Here is a 26,881-nt window from a genome sequence, read left to right as displayed (position 1 = left end):
TCTGTGTCTATCCCAGCACCTCAAATAGCATCTGGCACACAGTAGGTGCTTTCTAATCGGATACCACAGGGCAGAGTTCTTCACACAAACCTACATAGTATAATCCTCATGGTCTGCCATACACACTATCATACCACAGTCCTACTCCACTCTCCACCAGTCAGTCACTTTCTATCATAGCACATTCTCACAGTTAACATCACAAATGTCACACACAGTAACACAATCACACACATGGTCACAGAAATGCACCATGCTCATTCCAGCACACAGAGTTTTGCATAGTTACTCTCACAGAAACACACACACAATGACAGAATCAAAGGGTGGTGCACTAACTCACAAAATCAGTCAGGTGACAGAAACTTAAACAAATAAAAACTTAAAATATAATCACTATTGTTCTAAGGGGGTATAGAGTCAGGTTAAGGAGCCGTGGAGTGTCGGGGGAGAAGTGTAATCAGGGAAGCCCTCTTGGAGATGTGACATTTGTATCTGAACGTAGGGAACTTTGAAGATACCCGACATAGGAGCCATTTTAGGAAGAGGGGACACAGTCACATCCACCGTCACTAAATCACAAACACAGGAACCATATGCAAAGGATGACACTCTCTACCCTGACGCCTCCCCTCCTGCCTTCAAGGTAAACCATTCCCTGAGAAAGAACGCCCTAGGGAAGGCGGGACTGGGTGGAAGCATAATGCACCTGCGCACTCCACTCCCAACTGCCCACCACACACCACACACTTTTTTCAGGTTCCCCAGCTCAAAGAGAGGCACTCACTCTTCACGCACTTTGTGTAGACGCGAGCGCACTAGCGCGCGCCCACACACCACCCAGCCCCCTGCGACTAGCCCAAGGCTTGTAATTCTCTGCTGCGTTGCTTAGGGAGGTGAACCGAAACCCTGTGCCTGCGCACTTCAATCCCACACCGTCTAGTGTGATGCTCGGCCAGTCTCAGTGGCAGACCCAGGCTCGGAGCTGAGAGGAATCGTCGGGACTTCCAGGCTCCTTCTGCAAGGCCAGGGAGAGGTCGGCGTGGCAAGAGCCGGGGCAGAGGGGGGCTTTGTTACGAACCCCCAGAGGAGCTGAGCTGTGGCAGTTGAACTCCCGGGTGCCGAGCGTTTTTCTGGTCAGGACTACATTTCCCAGTGGCCCCCGCGAGCACTGGGCCCGCTGCCCCTTTGTGTCCTCCGGAGGCCAGGTCGCTTCTTTCCGGGCCCGCGGAGGCTGGGTTCCCTCAGATTCAGGGCGGGAGGTGGGCCCGAGAGAGGTTACCCGAGTTTTCCGGGCTTGGACCTGGTCTTCCGGCACTTCAGTTCTGCAGGTAGGAAGTGGGTTTAGGAGCGGCCTGTGGGTCACCCTGACGTCGGTCCCCGGGCCTTCTGTGTGACTCTTCGTGTGAGACGGGGTTGAGACCTTACGGTGCGTGAGCCTGTCACCCGATGTGCCTGTACACATCGTATCTGTGTGACTGTGGGTGCGAGTGAGTCGATGGTTGGTGCCACAGAGGGCGAGACTGTGAGCGGGGGCGGGAGGGTACTCTCTGTCTCCCGTTGTTCCTGTATCCTCGGCCTCTTTGTGACTGGAGTGTGAGATCACCGGTTGTGATACCCTAGTATTTGAGGCTGAGGGCTATGGGAGAGGGTGACGGTGTGAAACTGCCCGTACCCGTGGCCGCTGTGATCTGCGTAAGATGGAGGTTGGCGCTGTAGTTTTTAAGAATCTGTGAGTGTGTGTATGTTGTGTGTTTTTTTTTTTTTTTTTTTTTGAGGGGGGGGCCGCTGAGTGAGACTCTGTGCCACCAGTATCTATTAAAGCTAACCAGGTGATGCCAGTGTGCCACCAAGTTTCAGAACCACTGATCTACTGGAGAGGAGAAGGAAAGTGGAGTCAGGAAGACCTTTATTTGATCTCGGTGCTGTTATTTATTAGCTGTGTGTCTTTATGCAAATGATTACATTAATTGGAGTTTTTATTTGTAAAATCTAGAAAATCTCTTGTTAAAATAATAAATTAGGAAGTGATTTAGGCACAGGTTAAATTGCATGCAAAAAGATTCCTAGGTCTCCATTCTGCCTTCTCTCTATTGGAGGGAAGGGTGCAACAGAGGAAAGAGAAGCAGAAAAATTCTAGGCTAGTGATTCTGGATGCTGCAAGGAAAGCCTAGTTTCTCATGTTCTCTTACCCATCTCACTCATCTAAGGACACTGCCATTTCCCAAGAGAAGAGTCAAGGGGAGGAAAGAATGGCTGTTGGACTTCTTAAAGCCATGTACCAGGTGAGCTGGTGTTTTCTCTTTCCTGAAATATTTTCCTGCTTTTCAAAACAAGCAGACATTAATTTTCCTTCTGCTGAAACTTTTCTGGGTGACCAATCATGTCACTTCTTAAAACCCTCCAATGGATTCCCACCTGATTCTGGATAAATGTTGAAGTCCCTGCCTTGGCCTGCAAGGCCCTACATAAACTGGTCCCTGGCTAACCCTCTGACCTCATCTAATTTTTCCCACTCTGTATTTCACTCACTCGGTTCCAGCCACACTAGCTTCCTTGTAGTGATTTGAGTACATTCTTAACTCATGGCCTTGCACTTACTGTTCCCTCCAGATACAGACCAACTTCTTCATTCTGGTCTCTGTCCGAATGTTCATTCATTCAACAAATTTTTGCTAAGCATCTATTAACTAAGAGGGCTTAATCCTAGTCTTCTTTTCTGCTCTATCTACACTCACTCCTTTGTTGATCTCACTCTGTTTCACGGCTTTAAATGCCATCTATATGCCAACAACTATCAAATTGTATACAGCCCAGAAATCCAGACTCATATATCCAGCTACCTACTCAGCATCTTCATTTGGTTGTGGAATGGATACCTCAAATTTAGATGTCTCAAACTGAGTGAAATGAGCCATTGGAAGTTTGGGAGCATAGGAGTGGCATGATCTGATTCCCATTTAATAGGATCACTCTGGCTGCTATTGAAAATAAACTGAATGGGACAAGGATAGAAACAGGAAAATCAATTAGAAAACTCTTATATACTTCCCCATCTAAGATGTTCAAGCTAAAAGTCTTCCATTAGGAAATTCTGTTTCTCCTGCCTTCAAAATATATCCAAAATCTGACCACTTATTACTACCACCAGTTTCCATCCTGGTGGAACCAGAATGGAAACCAACATCTCTCACCTGGATTATTGCTATGCGCTTCTAACTTGTCCCTCTACTTCCACCCTAACTGTCTTTAGTCTATGCCCAACAGAGCAGCCAAAGTGATCCTGTTACGTATGTCATATTATGTCATTCCTCTTCATATCAGGGAGAGAAACAATGGAAAGTATAGACAACTCTTTAAAACAGTTTAGCTGTAAGGGAAGAAGAGAAATGAGCAGTAACTGAAGGAGAAACTGTAGTCAACAAGGTTTTTTAAAGATGGGTATGTGTCTGTGGGCTGATGTTAAAGATTTAATAGAAAGGGAAATTGAAGATGAAGAGGAGAGAGGAGGGAATTGCTGGAACACTGTGCTTGCGTAGCTGAGAGCAGCTGAGGTCTAGGATACAAGTGGAGGGGTTTGGCCTTTGCTAGGAAAGTGGGCTGTTCATTTATAGTAATAGGATCAAGTTAGAGTTTATGGGCCAGATCCAAGTAGATGTGTAGATGTTGTGGGAATTTGTGGAAATTCTCTTAAAATGGGTTTTGTTTTTTCAGTGAGACAAAGCAAGATCCTTAGCTGAAAGTAAGGATGGGGGAGGAGGTATTGAAGATTGAGGAGAGAGAAGAAAGTATCAAATGGTCATTTAGGAGGGTGGGGGAAATGAATGGACTAGAGAAATGTATCATGTAGGTAGGTAGAAATGTATCATTTTGGCCCCCTGGAAGTTAGTGATCATGAATTTAAAGTGAGACCAATTAGCATGATTTCTCTAGCAAAGTTCAGCTGTGCAGCTTCCAGAAACAGAGTATGCTGAGTGATGGCTGTGGTTTAACCAGGTGAGTATAGTTAAGTGAGGGGGAGCCGGGAAGTTGAGGGTATATGCGTGGGGGTGATTATAACAAATGGTTGTTCTAGGAAGTGAGGGTATGTGGGGGTGAAGAACAGTGAAAACGTGGTGAGATCAATGATTTGTAGGTTCTAGTGTGGTCGAAGAATTATCCTAATTGGGGTACCAGAGGGAAAAAACTGGAATATAGGAGGTGGAAGTGAGAGTGGGAGAGTTGAGATTATGGAGGGTTTTGTACTTATTGGTAATGACAAGGTCTAGGGCATGATCATGAAGTAAGCGACTGTAGAAGTGTGGAAGATAGGCTTATTGGAGAAGATGGGGTCAGAGAACTGAGAGGCCAGGCTGTTGGGAGGGTTATTTATATGGATATTGAAATGACCAAAGCTTATGTTTAATGGGAGTACCATTGGAGAGAGTAACAGTGAGCCAGATGCTGAAGTGTTCAAGTAATGACAGAGAATTTGTATCTACCAGGAATTGGTAGATAATGGAAACAAGAAGTGATAGTGACATAACCTGATTTCATGAGGTTGAAAACTAGGTATATTTTAGGAAAGAGGGTGGGGCAATGGTATGGAAACAAGTGTAAGGAGCAAAGAGGTCACCTACCTCACCTCCACATGCTGTGTACAAGGGATGTGAGAAATAAGACAGTCACCACATGACAGGGCTTCAGGGAAAGTTGTCTTCTCCATTGGGAATCATGTTTCTGTAAGGCAAAAACGTTAAGGGAACTGTTCACTTTCTTTAGACTGGTTTGATTATAATTATGAATGGATTTTGAAACCCAGTATTTGGTTAGAGTTCAAATATTTTAAGAGGTTCTTTGTTAGAGGTCAAATATTTTAAGGTTAGAGTTTAAGCTCCTTATGTTGACATTGTAATTATTTTCATTGACTGTATAAATTAAAGACTCAGTGAAAAAATGTGTATGTTGTATATAAAAAATTTATACATTTATTATACATATTTATGTAAGCTAAGGAAAACATTTTTGGAAGCATGTATACCACATGAAACAAACTTAACAGGAGCATTTCTGCAGTATATGAAGGATGTTATTGCTAGGGCAGAGAGGGAGAAGTTCACAAACTACTTCATATAATTAAATAAGAAGAAAAGTTACTGTGTGTTGAAAAAACACTTTAAGAATTTTTATTTTGTAGAGACAGTTTTTTAAACTATGACAAAATTGTATCAAATGCCCAATTAAAAATCTTGCTTTGACACAGTCACCTCTTCTAATTTTGTAAGAAAACAATTTACGAGTATGTATGTGTGTGTGTGTGTATCCATCCCCCCACACAAACACATAATGTACGTTAGTTTCCATCAGGTGGTCACATTATAGAAACCTGGAATCCAGCTGAATCATAGCATACCTCCAAGTTTTTAAGAACTTTGCTCAGTCCCTATAAGCAAAAACAGTATTATGGGGCTTCCCTGGTGGCGCAGTGGTTGAGAGTCCGCCTGCCAACGCAGGGGACATGGGTTCGTGCCCTGGTCCGGGAAGATCCCACATGCCACGGAGCGGCTGGGCCTGTGAGCCATGGCCGCTGAGCCTGCACGTCCGGAGCCTGTGCTCCGCAACGGGAGAGGCCACAACAGTGAGAGGCCCGCGTACCGCAAAAAAAAAAAAAACCAAAAACCAACAAAAAAAACCCAGTATTATGAGTGGAACACTCATTTCTTTACACAAAATTTTAAGTACACTCTATAAAAGTATTTGAATTTTAATGGAATTGATAATTTGTTTTGCTTGATCTAGAACAGTTTTCAGAGATACAGCAAGCACTTTATGGTCTCATTTTTGACCCTCTTATAGCTTCTTGAACTTTGCAAAGCATTCATTCATTAATTCAGTTTATTCAGCAAATATTTGAATGCCTCATGTGTGCCACATACTGTTCTATAACTGGGATATAGCAGTGACCAAAACAAAAACATACTCTGCCCTCATGGACTTTACATTTTAATGGAGGTGGGGAGCAGACAATAAATAACAAAATAATTAAGTACCATGGAGAAAAATAAGGAGGGTTAGGGGAATAGGCAACTGGGGTAAGAGCATTGCTTTTTTTTATATACAGAATGATCTGAGAAGTACAAAAGCCCTGAGGGGGAACATTCTTGACATATTTGAGAATGTAATATATGGGAGAGCCCTGTGTGCCTGGGGCAGAATGAATGAGGTAAGTATGGGAAGAGATGAGGTTGTTTCACTTCATTTATTTATTTCATTTCAGGAGTTGGTGACCTTCAGAGATGTGGCTGTAGACTTCTCCCAAGAGGAGTGGAATTGTCTGAATTCTTCTCAGAGGCATCTGTACAGTAATGTGATGTTGGAGAACTACAGGATCTTGGTATCACTGGGTAAGAATATCTTCTTGTAAAATTGAGCTTATACTAATAAGGGGCACTTTGCTCCCACCATTGTTGTGAATTTTTGGATAGCATCTGTAGTGCTTGGCTGAAAGTCTGCTGCCTGTGCCAAAGTAACGGGTTAATATTTGTGGAGTGAACAGGTCTATTATTAATCTGTGTTGGAAGCTTCAGCTTCCCTGTCTTTTGAATACATGTCCTTATCACAGTTTTCTCTGGCTTACTGCAAGCTCCCTCTTCCCTGATGTTCAAAGAATTGGATGTGAGTTCTGGGATATCTACAGCATGACCAAATTCTGTTTCTTATATGCAGGACTTTGCTTTTCTAAACCAAGTGTGATATTATTGTTGGAACAAGGGAAGGAGCCCTGGATGGTAAAGAGAGAGCTGACAAAAGACTTGTGCTCAGGTGAGTGAAGAGGAATAGGCAGGCAAAAACCTTTGCAGGTGACAGCCCAGCTTGACTCAAAGGTATCACACCTCTTCACTCTTCTTTGTTGTTGGCATGTTCCTCTCAAATGTCCTAGGTCTTAGTAGAAACTTGAGTCCATTTAGTGTGTTCTCCCAAAGTTGATGTTCTAAACTGTCTCTCCTTTCACATTTTGCCCCCTCTTATCTATTCTCTGAGTCCCCTTCCTTCCCAGTCTCATAAACCTCTTCCAGTCTTTAAAAAATCTTTTCCTAATCTGAAGAACTTTTGAACTTTTGATGAACTACAAACAGCTGTAACTGAAGTAACAAGTTCAAATCCTGACACTTACATGCAGTGGAACTTTGGGCAAGTTACTTAACCTCTCTGTGCCTTTGTTTTGTCATCTATAAAATGGGATAATATTTTTAAGGTGCTTTTAACAGTTCCTATCTCATATTATGAACTCAAAAACTGTTAGCTGCTAGTATTATAATAGTAGTAGTTTATCTCTAAATGCCTCATTTTTCTCTTAATGGTCAGTTCATTCATTCCTTTAATCAACATTTATTGAATCTGTACTTTAAACAGAGTACTTGCAAGATGCTAGGGTAGTATACATTTATGTAAATAATCAAATAGTTGATAGGCTTGTAGCAGAGATAAAATATGGCTGAAAATGGCACACATGAAAAGAAAGCTGACATGAAGGAAGCTCAGAGAGAGGTGACAGAGGAGTCTGCTTAGTTGGGAAGATGGTCTTTAACAAAATCACAGGTCAGGGACTTCACTGATGGTCCAGTGGTTAAGACTCGGACTTCCCTGATGGTCCAGTGGTTAAGACTCCTCACTTCCACTGCAGGGGCTGTGGGTTCGATCCCTGGTCAGGGAACTAAGATCCTGCATGCCGTGTGGTGTGGCCAAAAAAAAAAAAGGTCAGAAGCTAGAAAACATTTGAGGGAGAAGAGATTAAGAGGCTAGATTTGTGGTATAGGAAGGATTTTCAGATAGGCATAGGAAGCATTAAGGTGAAATGAAGGACTTAAAGTTCAGAAGAAAATTAGGGTCATTATAAACATCTCTGTCAACACTACTCCCCAACTCATCCCCACCCCTTCCACTACCTCTCCCCAATCTTTTATATGTTCATGTTCAGTTTTCTAAGGAAAAATTTTGATATGGAACTGTAGTATCAAAGAATACATGGCTAAATTTTATTTATTAATTATTATTATTAAATAAATCATACACACATAAATATATTAGACTAAATATGTACTTTAGGTAATAATATAACAAAAAATGTACCTGCTTCTTAACTTAGGATATAGAAGATTGTCAATGCCATTTTAGGCCCTCAAGGGCCCCTGCCTAGTGATATATCACTCCCTACTCTTGGACCACCTCTACCACTCACTAGGGTAACCATTATCCTACAATTTTGTTTATCATTTCTTGACTTTTCTTTATTGTTGGTGCCATACAGCCCTAAACAAAATACTTATATTTCCATATTTTCTATTATTTATATTTGGAAATATAGTGTACAGATAATTCTGACTTTTTTCAACTCAAAATTATATTCCTGAGATTCATCCATGTTGATTTTAGTGACTATTTTTCATTGAATTTTTTTTTCCTGTTGAAATGTAATGTATTCCACTGTGAAAAATCACAATTTATCCATTGAAGGGCATTTGAGTTGTTTCAGTTTTATGTTATTATAAATGTTACTGCTGTGAACCTTATTATACATGACTGATGGTGCACGTATGCTGGAGTTCATGTAGAGAATATAGCCAGGAATTTACTGCATAATGCTATTTTACTTTCCAGATTACTTGTACTAATTTACATTTCTAACAGCTAACAGCTGTGTGTAAGAGTATTCATTGCTCCACATTCAGAATTGACAAATTTTAAAATTTTTTGCAAATTTGACGGGTATGAAATATTATCTCCTTATACTTGTCATGTGAATTTCCTTGACTACTAAAAAAATTTAGCATCTTTTTATATATATAAATGGCCATTTTGATTTCCTCTTCCGTGAAGTGCCTGCTCAAGTCTTTTGTTCAGTTTTGGGAATATATGTATTTTTTATGAAATATAGTTGATTTACAATATCACATAGTTTCAGGTGTACAACATAGTGATTTGATATTTTTATAGACTATACTCTATTTAAAGTTATTATAAAATATTGGCTATATTCCCTGTGCTATACAATATATCCTTGTTGCTTATTTATTTATTTATTTTTTGCTGTGCCATGTGGCTTGTGGGATCTTAGTTCCCTGACCAGGGATCGAACCCAGGCCCACTGCAGTGAAAGCGCCAAGTCTTAGCCACTGGGCTACCAGGGAATTTCCACTTATTTATTTTATACATAGTAGTTTGTACCTCTTAACCCCCTACCACTATACTGCCCCTCCCCCATACCTTCTTTGTACTGGTAACCACTAGTTCATTCTCTGTATCTGTGAGTCTGTTTCTGTTTTGTTATGTTCACTTATTTGTTTTATTTTTTAGATTCCACATATAAGTGATAATATACAGTATTTGTCTTTCTCTGTATGACTTATCACTAAACCTAATACCCTCCAGGTCCATCCATGTTGTTGCAAATGGCAAAATTTCATTCTTTTTTATGACTGAGTAGTATTCCATTATATATATTCACATACATACATATATATATAGGTATATATGTCACATCTTTATCCATTTGTCTGTTAATGGACACTTAGATTGCTTCCATATCTTGGCTGTTGTAAATAATGCTGCTATGAACATTGGGGTGCATGTATCTTTTTGAATTAGTGTTTTTGTTTTCTTTGGATATGTACCCAGGAGTGGAATTGCTGGATCATATGGTAGTTCTATTTTTAGTTTTCTGAGGAACCTCTGTACTGTTTTCCATAGTGGCTGTACCAATTTACATTCCCACCAACAGTGCAAGAGGGTTCCCTTTTCTTCACATTTGTTATTTGTGGACTTTTTAATGATAGCTATTGTGAAATGTATGAGATGATATCTCATAGTTTTGATTTGTGTAGCTTATGTTTTTGATTTTGATATTTTGTTTTAAGAAACCTTTCTATATTCTGAAGTCATATGGGTGTTCTCAAATTGTCTTCTAAAGATTTTCCTTTTACATTTAGGGCCATAATCCAATTGAAATTGATTTTTGAGACTGAAGTATTTAATTTCTAAAACCAAATGCCCCAGACATTTACTGAAGAAATGAGCTCTCTTTGCTTATTGTTCTGAATGTTACCTCTTAATATATCAGGTTATAGTATATTTATGGGTCTGATTCTGAGCTCTGTTCCATTCCATTGATCTCTGTTTTCTTACACCAGTACCACACTATCTTAAATATTTTAATGTAATACTTCAATATCTGTTAGGGTAAGTCCCTATACCTTGTTTATGTTCTTCAGAATTTCTTGTTTGCCCTTTGGCCATCTAAAGTTTAGGTCAATTTCCACTAGAAAACAACAAAAAGCGATTGGCTTTTGGTCCAAATTTTATTCTATATATCAATTTTGGAATTTTTTTTATTTGTGAACATAGTTTCTCTCTCCATTTACTTAGGTCTTTAAATTTCCTTCAAATGTGTTTTATAATTTTCACCATAAAGGCCATGCACATCTTCTATTAGATTAATTCCTAGGCATTTTAGTTTTGTTCCTGTGTTAAATGTTGTCTATGTTTTCAATTTGTTGCTCATACATAGAAATAAAGTTAACTTCTGTACTTTGACCTTATATCCAGCAACGTTGCCAAGCTCTCCCATTAATACTAGTAATTTTTAGATTTCCTTGGCTTTTTCCATGGGCGGACATGTCTGTGAATAATGGCAGTTCCTTTATTTTAATTCTTATACCCTTAATTTCTTTTGTCTGTTACCCTGTCTTAGATCACCAATATGGTATGAACCAAAGTAGTGATAGCAGGCATTTTTATCAACTTCTGGTCTCAATGAAAGTGCTTTAATATTTTGTAATTAATAATTCTGATGTTTAAATGTTTCTGGTAGATACCCTTTCATTACTGTTTGCTAGAGTTTTGATTGTATAAAGCTTTTGAGTTTTAATGTTTTTCTGTAACTGTAGATGATTAGATTATTTTTACTTTTTCATCTGTTTATGTAGTGAATTACATATGACATTTTTAATGTTGAACCAATCTTGTATTCCTGAGACAAACCCATCTTCATCTTTTCCATTCATAGCTAAGTTTTTTTGCATCTATGTTTGTCAGTGAGGTTGGCCTTCAGTTTTTCCCTTCATGTACTCTTCTTGTCAGATTTTGGAATCAGGGTTGTCCTAGTTTCATAAAGTCTGTTGGTGAGTATTCCTCTTTTTCTTCCTTACAAGAATTTGGGTAAAAATTTAAAAAATTTGTCTTTTGAATGTTTGGTAGAACTTTGTTCATCTTGGCCTGGAATTTTTTGTGTGTGAAAAGAATTTAAACTAATAATTCAATTTCTGTTATAAGATTTTGTGTTTTTTATTCTTCTTATAGTCATGGAGTTATGGTTTTTTTTCTAAAAATTTATAATTCTCATGTAAGTTTTCAAATTTATTAGATAAAGTTATTCATTATTTTCTCTTATCTGAAGTTGGTAGTATATGTAAGTATGACCTCTTTTTCCTTCTAAAAGGGGAGAAACAAATCTTTCAACTTATTAATGTTTTCAGACATTTTTTACTTGACTGATCCTAATTTATCTTTTTTTTTTTTTTTTTTTGCGGTACGCGGGCCTCTCACTGTTGTGACCTCTCCCGTTGCAGAGCACAGCCTCCGGACGTGCAGGCTCAGCAGCCATGGCTCGTGGCATGTGGGATCTTCCCGGACCAGGGCATGAACCCGTGTCCCCTGCATTGGCAGGTGGACTCTCAGCCACTGTGCCACCAGGGAAGCCCCCTAATTTATCTTTAATTTTTTTTTCATGTATTTCTCCTCTACTATTTTATTTCTCCTATATTTTTTATGCTATTTTCTCTCTCTTTTTTGCTGGCTTTTAAACTTAGATAATTCCGTGTTTTTGAGGCTTTCTCTTTTCTATTATAAGCATTTAAGGCTATATTAGGAATATAGTTCACATATTTTGATATGTAGTGTTTTTGTTATCATTGTATATCTTAACATTTTCTAATTTCCATTGATTTTTTTCTTGCCTATGAATTATTTGGAAGCTTTAAGTTGCAAATTGAAGGTTTTTGTTTGGTTTAACTACATTGTGATTGGAAGATATGGTCTAGTTAACACGCATTCTTTGAAATACTTTGAAACCTCTTTTACGTCTTAGAGGTTAATTTTGGTAAATATACTGTGTGTTCTGGAGAATGTCTGTTTGCTGCTTGTGGAGTACAGCATTTGATATATGTTCATTGGATTAAGCTCATTAATTGTGCTGGTCAATTCTTCTGTGTCTTTATTGATTTAAAAAAAATCTCTTTGAGCAGTATTTTGAAAGTATTTTATAAGGTGATATGTTTGGGGGATTATCTTTCTGGTGAATTCTTATATTATTGTTACTCTTTAAATCTAGTGATGATTCTTCCCTTAACTATTTAGCTTAATATTAATATAACTATATTAGTCTTCTTTTGTTAATATTTCCTTAGTTTAGTTTTTCCCACCCCTTTACTCTCTTACTTTCTGTGGTTTTTTTGTGAACAGTATATAGCTAAACATTTTTTTTGTCCAGTCTGATAATCTAATTGTGTTCTTGTTGAGTTTTAGGAGTTCTTTATGTACTCTGGATATTAACCCCTTTTCAGATACATGATTTGTAAATATTTTCTCCCATTCTGTCCGTGGGTTGCCTTTTCACTCTGTTGATTATGTCCTTTGATGCACAGAAGTCTTTAATTTTCATGAACTCTAATTTGTCTACTTTTTTCTTGCCTGTGCTTTTGGTATCATAACCAAGAAATAATTGCCAAATATAACGTCATGAAGATTTTTCCCTATGTTTCCTTCTAAGATTATTTTAGTTTTAAGTTTTAGGTTTAAGTCTTTGATCCATTTGGGGTTAATTTTTGTATGTGGTGTAACAACTTCTTTGTTTTGCATGTGGATGTTTAATTTTTCCAGCACCATTTATTGAAAAGCCTGTCCTTTCTCCGTGGAATGGTCTTGGCATGCTTGTGAAAAGTCATTTGACCATATATGTGAGGGTTTATTTCTGAGCTCTCTGTTTTCTATTCCATCGGTATATATATCTATATTTATGTCACACCACACTGTTTTGAGTACTGTAGCTTTGTAATAAGTTTTGAAACCAGGAAGTGTGAGACCTCCAACTTTCTTCTTCCTTTTCAAGATTCTTTTGACTATTCAGGGTCCATTGAGATTACATATGAATTTTTGATCAGTTTTTCTATTTCTGGAAAAAGCATTGGGATTTTGATAGGTATTGCATTGAATCTCTAGATAGTTTTGCGTAGTTTGGACATCTTAACTTCTAATTAACTTCTGGATATTAACCCCTTCTAATTAAATTCTAATTAACTTCTAATCCATGAACACAGAATGTCTCCATTTATTTATATCTTTAATTTCTTTCAGTAATGTTTTGTAATTTTCATTGTAGAAGTCTTTCACATTCTTGATTAATTCCTAAATATTTTATTCTTTATTGATGCTATTGTAAATGGAGTTGTTTTCTTAATTTTCTTTTCAGATTGTTCATTGTTAGTGTATAGAAATGCAACTGATTTGTGTGTGTTGACTTTGTATTCTGCTACTGTGCTGAATTTGTTAGTTAGTTATAACAGGTGTTTGTTTTTCTTTTGTGGAGTGTTTAGGATTTCTACATGTAAGATCATGTTGTCTACAAACAGAAACAATTTTATTTCTTCCTTTCTAATTTGGATGTTTTTTATTTGTTTTTCTTGCCTAATTGCTCTGGCTAGAGTCATTTCTGACTTTAGTTGAATTGCTCTTTTTTCTTAGTCAGTCTTATTAAAGGTTCATCAGTTTTGTTGATCATACTGAAAAAACAACTCTTGGTTTAAGTTGATTCTTTCTATTGCTTTTTAAATTCTCTATCTGGTTTATCTCTGCTTGAATCTTTATTATCTTCTTTCTTCTAGATTTGGTTTAGTTTACTCTTTTTCTAGTTTGTTAATATTGTTGATTTGAGATCCTTCTTCTTTTGTGATGTAAACCTTCACAGCTATAAATTTCCCTCTTAGCACTGCTTCTGATGCATCCCATAAATTTTGGTATGTCATATTTTTATTTTCATTGTCTTAAGATATTTTTAAACTCTTCTGTGATTTCTTCTTTGACCCACTGGTTGTTTAAGTGTGTGTTGTTTAATTTCCACACATGTGTGGATTTTCCAATTTTTATTTTGCTATTGATTTCTAGTTTCATTCCATTATGATTAAAAAAGATAGTTAATTTGATTTCAATCTTTTGAAATTTATTAAGACTTGTTTTATGGCTAACATATAGTCTATCCTGAATTCATGTTTATTTTCTTGATGAATGTTAGGATTTAAAAAAAAAATTTTTTTTTTTTACTCATGGTGTTTTTGTTTTTGTTTTTTGGCCATGCCACACAGCTTGTGGGACCTCAGTTCCCCACCCAGGGATTGAACCCGGGCCCAACGCAGTGAAAGTGCCGAGTCCTAACCACTGGACTGCGAGGGAATTCCTTAAAAAAAAAAAAAATTCTTGGGCCTCCCTGGTGGCGCAAGTGGTTGAGAGTCCGCCTGCCGATGCAGGGGATACGGGTTCGTGCCCCGGTCTGGGAGGATCCCATATGCCGCGGAGCGGCTGGGCCCGTGAGCCATGGCCGCTGAGCCTGTGCGTCCGGAGCCTGCGCGTCCGGAGCCTGTGCTCCGCAACGGGGGAGGCCACAACAGTGAGAGGCCCGCATACCGCAAAAAAAAAAAAAAAAAAAAAAAAAAAAAAAAAAATTCTTGCAGTGAGTTTGCCAAACTGCAAAATCTGAGAGGATAGCATTCCACAAGATTGTGCTTATTTCAAACACCAGCTGCAAGTTAGGGGATCCTCAGGGCCACCCTCACCTCTGACCCGCTGGCTACATGTTTGGGAGTGCCTACAGTCACCCTCAGGTTTAATAATTCACTAGAATGACTCACAGATCTCAGGGCAAGAGCTATATTATCATTACAGCTTTACTGTAACAAAGACTACAAATCAGAACTAGCCAAAAGGAGAGGCACCAAGGGTGAGGGCTGGGAGAGTTGCAAATGTGAAGTTTCTGTTGTCCTAAGGGCCCACCAGGCATCTCAATATTCAAAAGAATATTACCAACCAGGGAAGCTCTTGCAAGCTTCAGTGTCCAGAGTTTGTTTTGTTTTGTTTCATTATGTAGGCATGATTGAGTGAATCATTACCCAATATGACTCAATCTCCATCCTTCCTTCCTTTCCCAAAAGTCAGACTGATGTCATGGTGGCTCAAAGCTCCAACCCTTTAATCATACGGTTCGTCTTTCCAGCATGGTTAGCCTCCAACCTGAGTCATCTATCTCATTAGCAAAAAGTATCTAGGGGCTCATCATGAGTCACCTTACTAGTATTAACTACCAGGTGTAGTCCAAGGGGCTCACCATGAATAACAAAGACACTCCTTCCAGGAGTTTAGATGGCTTAGAGGTTACCTCCTGGGAAATAGGGACAAAGGCCTGCCAAATTCTTTATTGCACAGTTCTTTTAAGAAATCACAATAGGCTCTGTCTGTAATTGAATGGACATAATAGGTAAATTTAGTCAGACTTTGTGGCTTTACATTGTTTCCTCATATACAAAAGCAAAGTGTGCATCTTCTCCCTTTATTCAATTTTTTTGGGGTGGTCAATCATTAGAATTGTAAAGCTTTTGTTCTTTTCTTATAAAGTTTATTTCTAGGGTTTTTTCCCTCTTCACTGTTGTTGTTGTCAATGTTAAAGATATCTTCTGAGATTAATTATTTTCTTTATGCTTTCTTCTATTGCTTTTTAAAATTGATTCTAAAATTGCAAAATAATATTCTTATTTGAAAAAAGAAGTATAAATAGTACAGTAATTTCCCACATAGCTTTTATATTCTATTCTATATTCTATTATTTATCTAATTATTCATATGTGGTGTTTTGCAAGTCCCAATGTATACTTTGTATATAAAGAAAGATAATTCTTATTAATGGTTACTATTACTAGTTGTCTTTTTTTGGGGGGGGCGCCGCACCACACGGCTTGAGGGATCTTAGTTCCCTGACCAGGGATTGAACCTGTGCCCTTGGCAGTTAAAGCATAGAGCCTTTAACCACTGGACTGCCAGGGAATCCCCTTTGTGACATTTTTTAATAATATATTCCAAACTGTGTATATTATTGTGAAAGTGTATTTTATACTTCTTCGGTATAAATCATTGAATAAGTTGATTTTTATTATAACCTTTAATATCATGTGGTATTAATGTTCTCAGCCCTGATTTTTTCTTGCTTACATTTGTCCTGCTTAATCTCTTTGGGTTTCTTCTCTTTTCCTGAATAACTTAATGTTGGAGTGCTCCAGGGTTCACTCCTTGCTCCTTTCTCTTCTATCTACACTCATTCTCTTAGTAATTTAGTCTCTTTAAATACCATCTATATGCTGGCAACTCCCAATTTAAAAATCTCTAGGCCAGACTTCTATCTTTTTTTTTTCTGAATTATAGTTGATTTACAGTATTATATTAGTTTCAGGTGTACAGTATAGCGATTAAAAAATTTTATAGAGGAGCTTCCCTGGTGGTGCAGTGGTTAAGAATCCGCCTGCCAATGCAGGGAACACGGGTTTGAGCCCTGGTCTGGGAAGATCCCACATGCTACAGAGCAACTAAACCCACGCACCACTACTACTGAGCCTGCGCTCTAGAGCCTGTGAGCCACAACTCTTGAGCCCGCGTGCCACAACTACTGAAGCCCACGTGCCTAGAGCCCGTGTTCCACAACAAGAGAAGCCACTGCAATGAGAAGCCCACATGCTACAACGAAGAGTAGCCCCCACTCACAACTAGAGAAAGCCCACGTGCAGCAACAAAGACCCAACACAGCCAAAAATAAATAAATAAATACATAAAATTTTAAAAATATTTTATACATTATACTCCATTTATATAATTATAAAATATTGGCTCTATTCCCTGTGCTGTACAATATATCCTTGTAGCTTATTTATTTTATACATAGTAGTTTGTACCTCTAAATCCTCTACCCCTATCTTGCCTCTCCCTGCTTCCCTCTCCTCACTGGTAACTACTAGTTTGTTCTGTGTATCTGTGAGTCTGTTTCTGTTTTGTTATATTCATTTGTTTGTTCTATTTTTTAGATTCCTCGTATAAGTGATAACATACAGTATTTGTCTTTCTCTGTCTGACTTATCACTAAGCATAATACCCTCCAGGTCCATCCATGTTGTTGCAAATGGCAAAATTTCATTCTTTTTTATGACTGAGTAGTATTCTGTTGTATCAGTATATATATACCACACCTTTATCTATTCATCTGTTGATGGATACTTGGGTTGCTTCCATATCTTGGCTATTGTAAATAATGCTGCTCTGAACATTGGGGTGCATATATCTTTTTTATTAGTGTTTTCATTTTCTTTGGATACATAACCAGGAGTGGTATTGCTGGATCATATGGTAGTTCTGTTTTTAGTTTTCTGAGGAACCTCTGTACTGTTTTCCACAGTGGCTGTACCAATTTACATTCCCACCAACAGTGTAGGAGGGTTCACATTTTTCCACATCCTCACCAACATTTGTTATTTGTGGTCTTTTTGATGATAGCCATTCTGACAGGTGTGAGGTGATATCTCACTGTGGTTTGATTTGCATTTCTCTGATGGTTAGTGATGTTGAACATCTTTTCATGTGCTTGTTGGCCATCTGTATGTCTTCTTTGGAAAAGAAGTTCTGCATATTTTTTAATCGAGTTGTTTGTTTTTTTGATATTGAGTTGTATGAGCTATTTATATATTTTGGATATCAATCCCATATCCTAGACCTCTACCTTAAACTTAGTCTCATGTGTCCATCTGCCTTCTCAACATTTCCATTTCAAAGTCTAAAAGACATATAAAGTTTATGATGTTTAAATCTGAACTCTGGATCTTCTATACCTCACTACCTAAGCTTGCTGTACCCATAGCCTTTCCCATCAATGTTGATGGCTATTCCATCCTTCCATTGTTCAGACCATAAACTTTGAAGACATGCTTGTCTCATCTCTTTCTGTTACATTCTATATCCAATCTGTCAGTATATCCTCCTGGCTTTTCCTATAAAATATACCTAGAATCTGACCACCTCTGTATACCTCCACTGATATCTCTCTGGTCTGAATCATTATCATTTCTCACACTGATTGCTACAATAGTAGGTCCCCTTCCTTCTCCCCTTGCTCTCCACCTTCCAGTATTTTCATTAAATCATAACTAGATATCACTTCTGTACTCATACCACTTCAGTGGCTCTCTATCTCACTCAGAGTAAAACCAGATTTCTTAGGTGGCCTATAAAGCTTTAATAATCTGATTATCCTTTACCCCCTGACTTCACCTCCTACTACTCAGTCCTCTCCAGCCACACTGGCCTTCTTGCTATTCCTCAAACAATCCAAACATGCTTCTACTTTTAGGCTGTTTCTTCTGCCCAGGATGTTCTTTCTTTATATATCTAAGTAACTAACTTTTTCACTTCCTTCAAATCTTTGCCTTAATTTTTTGTTTGTTTGTTTTTGGCTGAGTTGGGTCTTCACTGCTGCATGTGGGCTTTCTCTAGTTGTGGCGAGTTGGGGCTACTCTTTGTTGCAGTGCATGGGCTACTCATTGCGGTGGTTTCTCTTGTTGTGGAGCATGGGCTTTAGGCGTGCAGGCTTCAGTAGTTGTGGCATGTGGGCTCAGTAGTTGTGACACATGGGCTTAGTTGCTCTGCAGCATGTGGGATTTTCCTGGACCAGGGATCGAACCCATGTCCCCTGCATTGGCAGGCAGATTCTTAACCACTGTGCCACCAGGGAAGTCCTGCTTTAAGGTTAACTTATTAATGATTCCTACCTTTGACTTCACCAACACTCCTGATCTCTCTTACCCTGCTTTTCTTTTTCTATAGCATTAGTACCTTCTAACATACAATAAAATTTACTTATTTAGCATTTATTTTCTGTCTCCCCCAAGAACCTAAGATCCATGAAGGTAAGGATCTTCATGTACTCCAATATGAAAGCATATAGAACAGTACCTGGTACAAGGTTCAATGAATGTTCTTGAAAGAAGTAACTATAAAAATGGAGATTATTTCAGTTCCTGTATTTTTCATACATGCATGAAATTATAACTGAGTCTAGTCACCTACATAAGTCCTTCTTGACTTGAGATTTACCTTATTGATTTTCTTATAATTCTGTAATCATTCCTCCTCAAGTTTCTCTATGATCTATTTTCAGTTTCTGTTCTTACATACTTCGGAACTACTTTCATAAATGTACCTTCTGGTACATAATAGAGTAGACATTTTTTTTCTTATTATTTTTCAGGCTGGGAATCTGTGTGTGAGACTGAAGAGTTAACCCCAAAGCAGGACATTTATGAAGTGCGATCATCTCAGAAAGTAATAGAAACACTTACAAGCTGTGGCCTTGAGTACTCCAGTTTGAAAGAAGAATGGAAATGTGAGGGCCACTTTGAGAGGCAATCAGTGAATCAGAAGGCATGTTTCAAGGAAAAGACAATCACTCATGAAGAAGCCCCTGTTGATGAAAGAGGACAAGAATATAACAAAACTTGGGGAAGTTTCCATCCCAGCACACTTCATACACAACAGATAATCCCCAAAGAGGAGAAAGTATATAAACATAACACACATAAAAGCTTTAAAAAAAAATTAATGGCTATTAAGCCCAGGAGTATCTATACAGAGAAGAAACTTTTGAAATGTAATGACTGTGGAAAAGTCTTCAGTCAGAGCTCATCCCTTACTCTTCATCAAAGAATTCATACTGGAGAGAAACCCTATAAATGTATAGAATGTGGGAAAGCCTTCAGCCAGAGATCAAATCTTGTTCAACATCAGAGGATTCATACTGGAGAGAAACCCTATGAATGCAAGGAATGTAGGAAAGCCTTCAGTCAGAATGCACACCTAGTTCAACATCTGAGAGTTCATACTGGAGAAAAACCTTATGAATGCAAAGTGTGTAGGAAAGCCTTCAGCCAGTTTGCTTACCTTGCTCAACATCAGAGAGTTCATACTGGAGAGAAACCCTACGAATGTATTGAATGTGGGAAAGCATTTAGCAATAGATCATCTATTGCTCAACACCAGAGAGTTCATACTGGTGAGAAACCTTATGAATGTAATGTCTGTGGGAAAGCATTTAGCCTTCGTGCATACCTTACTGTACATCAGAGAATACATACTGGAGAGAGACCCTATGAATGTAAGGAATGTGGGAAGGCTTTCAGCCAGAATTCACACCTTGCTCAACATCAGAGAATTCATACTGGAGAAAAACCTTATAAGTGTCAGCAATGTAGGAAAGCATTCAGCCAGATTGCCTACCTTGCTCAACATCAGAGAGTTCATACTGGAGAGAAACCCTATGAATGTATTAAATGTGGGAAGGCTTTTAGCAATGATTCATCCCTTACTCAACATCAGAGAGTTCATACTGGAGAGAAGCCTTATGAATGTAATGTTTGTGGAAAGGCTTTTAGTTACTGTGGGTCCCTTGCCCAACATCAGAGAATCCATACTGGAGAGAGACCCTATGAATGTAAGGAATGCAAGAAAACCTTCAGGCAGCATGCACACCTTGCTCATCATCAGAGAATCCATCTTGGGGAGTCACTGTCACCACCCAATCCAGTCAATCACCAAGTCCTGTAGACTATCTCAAAAATACTTCTGGAATTTATACTCTTTTCTCCATCTCTAATGTTGTCATCCTAGTCTAAGATTCATCTCACCTGGATCACTCTATAGCTTTCTAACAGGTCTTCCTTTATCAACTTTTGGTCCCCTTAAATTCATTTCCCACCATGCACCCAAACTGATCTTTTTCAAGTGTAAGAATACACACATCACTGCCTCCAGTTAAAAGTTTTTTTGGCTTGCTATTGTTCTTAAGCTAGCATCCACAGTCTTTAAAACTGTCTATGAGGAGCTTCATTATTTGGTTCTTAGACACCTTTCAGCCTTATTTTATTCCAGTCTCTCTGGTCACTAGGCACTTCCCAGGACTAAGAGCTTAGATTCTGGAAATTCATAGCTCTACCACTACTGTAGCATTGTGTGATTCTGAGTAACTTGCTTGACGTATCTAAACCTCAGGGTTTTCTTTAATTCTTAAAATAGGGATAATAAAGGATACTGTATTGTAGAAACGTGAGTGTTAAATTAAATAGTGTCTATTGTAGATTGGTACATATTAAGTAAGAAATTTGCATGCAGAGTACTTAACATAGTGCATCAAATATAGCAGATATTCAATTTAATAATAATAGCTAACATGCATTGAGTGCCTACTCTGCACCAGGCACTGTTCTACATACTCAATATATATTAACTCATTTAATCCTTACAGCTAAAACAAGATTCCTTAGTGGACAAAGCAGAACATCATGGGAAGCAGCAGGTCAGAACTGGGGAAACCTAAAAACTTTAGACTATATGTTGGAGTGTTTGTTTGTACTCTAGGTCTAGAGTAATTGATATAGACAAAAGTAGTAGAACTATAACACAACCAGTTTTAGGAGGTTTCTAAAGAAACAATTGGATAAACTAATTAAAGAAAATGAAGATTCACTGAGAAAAATGCAGAACTTATATTTAGATCAAGAAAAGAACAGAGAGTATTGCAATTAACTCCAAAAGCCCAATAAACAGAAATTTATACTGTAGCATAAAAAGACATCAGTCCTAGGTAATTGTATGGGTGAATCTAGGTGATTTCAAAAGCATTTAAACTGTTTCATACCATAGAAAAAGTATAACGTTTATAAATTTTTATCAAGTGATTATAAAATTGAAACCAAAAGGGGACTGAGGGAAGAAAACTACAGTCAAATGTAGTTTGACTACATTTATATATATACACACATGCATAAATATACTTTCATTCAGTGAATTTTGAGTAACTACTGTTTGCGACACACTGATTTAGACAGGAGGAGATAACATGATCAATACAAAGACCATGTCCTCATGGATTTAAGACAATAGATTTTCTAGGCCCAGAAAACGGAAGAACAATAAAATAAATAGGGTATTATATAGCCTAGGCTGAAGAGACTCAAAATAACAAAGTTATCAGTTACTCCTAATTTACAACTTCGCTGCTGCAGTTCCAACCAAAATTCCTCAATGGGCCTTTTTGCCCTTTAATTTCACAGCTTTGTTTTGAAATTCATCTATGAAGTGTGAATTCTAAAGAACAAGAAAATTATCGAATCTAATCTATTTGTAGAAATTTTGCATATGATAAAAGTTGGTTTATACCAGTAGAGAAAGGATGGATTTGGGAGTAGTAAAATAATTGATAATGTATATCACGGCAGTAAGGGAAAAAATAAAACCACAATGAACTATTTCAAAATGATCACATTAAAAAAAGCATCACAGTACCTATTACTGGGAAGATGTGGAGCAATGGGAATATTCATACAGTGCAGTTGAAAATAGTTTTTTAAAAAGAATAATTTATCAATATCTAGTAAAGTTGAAGATGTGGATACTCTTTGACCCAGCAATTCCATACTTAAACCTCTACAGAGCCTCTCCTTATGTGTTCAGGGAGATGTACATGAAGACCCACTTCAGTGTTGTTTGTGAAAATGAAAAGTTTAGGGTAAGCAAAACAATCATGAGGGTTTAAATAAGTTAGAATTGAAATTAATGAACTAGAGATACTTTTATCAATATGGATACATCTCAGAAACAATATTGAAATTGAACTAGAGGATATTTTGTATGATATGGTTCCACTTATTTATATAAAGTTTGAAAACGTAAATCAACACTGTATATTTTTCATGGCTAAATACCATATGAAAATAGTGTAATAACATTTATGGAAATAATCATCAAATTGAGATGACCTCTGAGGAGGGAGAAAAATGAGATTGAGGAAAGGATGGAAAGGGAGGTATCTTTTACTCATTAATTTCTTTAAAAAATGACTGGCCATTTCTAAATTGATAAAGCTGGTTGTGGGTTTTTATTCTCTGTATCTTTCTATATGTTTAAACTATTTCATAATTAAAAAAACATTTAAGTAAGGTTTGCTTTTGTCAGTTATTCCTTCACTATACCTCAGGCATGCCATATTCACCATTCATCCAATCCATAGTCACCATTTTCTTCAGAAACAAGCTCGTATACAATTGCCTTCCAGATGCAATCACTGTTAACAATTTGGTGACTATCCTTCCAGGCATCAGAGTTTTGAGAATGACTATATTTTTATGCTGAGAGTTTTATAGCCTACTTACTACATTTTTTCCCCATCATTCCTTTTTTCCCCCAGCTTTATTGCAGTAGGATTGACAAATTAAAATTATATATATTTAAGGTGTACAACATAATGTTTTCGTATATTTATACACTGTGAAATGATAACCACAATCAAGCTAATTAACATATCCATCACCTCACATAGTTACGATTTGTGTGTACTACATTTTATCATCAATATGATTAACAATCACTCACTATTTCCCCCCAACCACTCCAGGCCCTGGCAACCTCTAATATGCTTTTTGCTTCTATGAACTTGACTATCCTGGACATAAATGGAATTATACAATATGTTGTGTTTTATGACTTACTTCTTTCCATTAGCATAATGTTTTCAAAATCCATGTTGTAGCATGTATCAGTACTTCATTCTCCTTTTAAAAAGATAGACTACGTTCTAGAGAAGTTTTAGGTTCACATCAAAATTGAGTGAAAGGTACAGAGATTTTTTTCATATGACCCCCGCCCCCACACATGCTTAGCCTCCCCCATTATCAACATTCCCCACTAGAGTGGTACATTTGTTATAGGTGATGAACCTACATTGGCATATTATCACCCAAAGTCCAGAGTTTACATTAGAGTTTACTCTTGGTATTGTTTATTGTATGTGTTTGGATAACGTTATGATGACACAAATCCACCATTATAATATACAGAGTAGTTTCACTGCCCTGAAATTCCCTGTGTTCCATTTATTTATCCCTGCCCACTAACCACTGGCAACAATAAGTTTTTTGTTGTGTCCTTCGTTTTGCCTTTTCCAGAATGTTATATAGTTGATATCATACTGTATGTAGCCTTTTCAGACTGAGTGCTTTCACTTAGTAATATGAATTTAAATTTCTTTCATGTCTTTGCATAACTTGATAACTAATTTCTTCTTAGCACTGAATAATATTCCATTGGCAGGATGTACCACAGTTTATTCATTCACCCGCCAAAAGACATCTTTGTTGCTTCCAAGTTTTGGCAATTATGAATAAAGCTGCTCTAAACATCTATGTGCAGGTTTTTGTGTGTACATAAGTTTTCAGATCCTTTGGGTAAATACCAAGGAACCCAATTACTGAATCATATGGTAAGAACTTCATTCCCTTTTATTGCCCCAAATATTCCACTTTATGGTTTTGCCACATTTTATTTATCCATTCATCAGTGGGTGGACGTTTGGATTGTTTCCACATTTTGACTATTATGAATATTGCTGCTCTGAACATTGTGTACAAGTTTTGTGTGGACATATATTTTTATTTCTTTTGGATATATAACTAGGAGTGGAATTCCTAGATCATATGGTAATTCTTTTTTAAATTAATTAATGTATTTATTTATTCATTTTTGGCCATGCCGAGTGGAATGCAGGATCTTAGTTCCTCGACCAGGGATCAAACCAGTGACCCCTGCAGTAGAAGCATGGAGTCTTAACCACTGGTCCGCCAGGGAAGTCCCACAGATCATATGGTAATTCTACGTCTGACTTTTTGAGGAACTACCAAAATGTTTTCCAGTTACCACATCATTCTCAGTGCCAATGTATGAGGGTTCCAATTTCCCCACATCTAAACCAACACTTATTATTGTTCATCATTTAGATTATAACCATCCTGGTGGGTGTGAAGTGGTACTTATTACCTACGGTTTTGAGTTGCCTTTCCTTAATGTTGTTGGGCATCCTTTCATGTTTATTTGCCATTTGTATATCTTTGGAGAAATGTCTATTCAAATCCTTTTCAAATTTTTAAATTGGTGTCTTAGTTCAGGATGCTATAACAGAATACCATAAATTGGGTTAATTAAACAACAAACATTTATTTCTCATAGCTCTGGAAGCTAGAAGTCAAAGATTAAGGCACTGGCAGATCTGATGTCTGGTACGGACAGTCTTCCTGGTTTGCAGATGGCCACCTTCTCATTATATCTTCACACAGCCAAGAGAAAACTCATCTCTTTGTTTCTTTTTTTTTGACAGCACTAATGCCATTCATGAGAACTACACCCTCATGACCTAATTACCTCCCAAAGCCTGCACCTTCCAGTTGTGGGTTAGGATTTCAACATATGTATCTGGTGGGGTGGGGGACACACTCAGTCCATAACAGTGGGGTTCTTTTTATTGTTGAACTGTAAGAGTGCTTCATATATTCTAAATACAAATTCTGCTATGGTCTGAATGTTGGTGTGTCCCCCACCCAACCAAAATTCAAATGTCAAAACCTAATGACAAATGTAATGGTATTTGGAGGTGGGGCCTTTGGAAGATGATTATGTCATGAGGGCAGAGTCCTCACAAATGGGATTAGTGCCCTTATAAAAGAGCCCAGAGAGCTCATTTGCCCCTTCTGCTATGTGAGGACACAGTGAAAAGACATCCATCTAAGAACCAGAAAGTGGACCCTCACCAGGCATGGAATCTGCCAGCACCTTGATCTTGTACTTTCCAGCCTCAAGAACTGTAAGAAATACATTTCTGTTGTGTAAAAGCCACTCAGCTATGGAATTCCTTATAGCAAAAGGACTCAGACAAGTTACTTATCAGATATGTTATTTATAAACATATTCTCCCATTTTGTAGGTGTCTTTTTACTTTCTTGGTGGTGCCCTTTGAAGCAAAACAGTTTTTAATTTTGAAGAATTCCAATTTGTCTATTTTTTCTACTATTGTTATACTTTTGGTATCATATCAAAGAAACCATTAATCTAAGGTCACAAAGATTTACACCTATGTTTTGTTCTAAGAGATTTATAGTTTTAACTCAGACATATTTCTGCATCAATTGATATGGTTATTCAGATTTTCCTCTTCATTCTATTAATGTAGCACATTACATTGGTTTTCATATATTGAAACACCCTCACAGGACTGGGATAAATTCCACTTGGCCACGGTGTATAACTAGCATATTATCGCTAGTATTGTGTTGAGGATATTTGCATCTATATTCATAAGGGATACTGGCTTTTAGGAGTTTTCTTTTGTTTTGTTTTTGGCTTTGATATCAAGCTATTGTTGACCTCATAGGATGAGTTTGGAAGTTTTCCCTTAAATTGAATTTTCAATTTTTGGGAAGACTTTAAGAAGTGTTGGTGTTCATTATTCTAGAATTCGCTAGTGAAGCCACCTGGTCCTGAGCTTATCTTTGTTGGGAGGTTTATGATTATTTATTTAATTGCCTTTTTTGTTGTAAGTCTGTTAAGATCTTCTATTTCTTCTTGAGCTGATTTTTGTATTTGTGTATTTCTAGGAGTTTACCCATTTCATCAAGGTTATCCCTTTGGTTGGCCAACAACTGTTTGTATTATTCTCTTATAATCCTTTTTTTTTTTTTTTTTTGCAGTATGCGGACCTCTCACTGTTATGGCCTCTCCCATTGCGGAGCACAGGCTCCGGACATGCAGGCTCAGTGGCCATGGCTCATGGGCTTGGCCACTCCGCGGCATGTGGGATCTTCCCAGACCGGGGCACAAACCCGTGTCCCCTGCATTGGCAGGCGGACTCTCAACCACTGTGCCACCAGGGAAGCCCTATAATCCATTTCAT

At 37.7% G+C, this 26,881-nt stretch overlaps 1 protein-coding gene across 4 annotated transcripts; it reads left to right on the top strand.

The window, feature by feature from the left end:
- The first annotated feature begins 1,230 nt into the window (after nt 1–1,230).
- ZNF570 (zinc finger protein 570) lies at nt 1,231–23,821 on the top strand. Of its 4 annotated transcripts, none has more exons than XM_060084888.1 (5): nt 1,231–1,331; nt 2,211–2,285; nt 6,257–6,383; nt 6,706–6,801; nt 19,361–23,821. In XM_060084888.1, exons 2-5 carry the CDS (start codon nt 2,253–2,255, stop codon nt 20,710–20,712), a joined length of 1,608 nt encoding a protein of 535 aa, XP_059940871.1. In that variant the 5' UTR covers nt 1,231–1,331; nt 2,211–2,252; the 3' UTR covers nt 20,713–23,821. The 4 variants fall into 4 exon arrangements, with proteins under 4 accessions (XP_059940871.1, XP_059940869.1, XP_059940868.1 ...); XM_060084885.1 differs by lacking the exon at nt 1,231–1,331 and adding an exon at nt 1,349–1,429; XM_060084886.1 differs by lacking the exon at nt 6,706–6,801 and having other exon boundaries at nt 1,250–1,331.
- Nucleotides 23,822–26,881: the final 3,060 nt, after the last annotated feature.

This window comes from Mesoplodon densirostris, chromosome 19 (genome assembly GCF_025265405.1).
Source record: "Mesoplodon densirostris isolate mMesDen1 chromosome 19, mMesDen1 primary haplotype, whole genome shotgun sequence".
Taxonomy (NCBI): domain Eukaryota; kingdom Metazoa; phylum Chordata; class Mammalia; order Artiodactyla; family Ziphiidae; genus Mesoplodon; species Mesoplodon densirostris.
The sequence above is the reverse complement of the archived record's forward strand: the minus strand, read 5'-3'. Positions and strand labels throughout refer to the sequence as shown.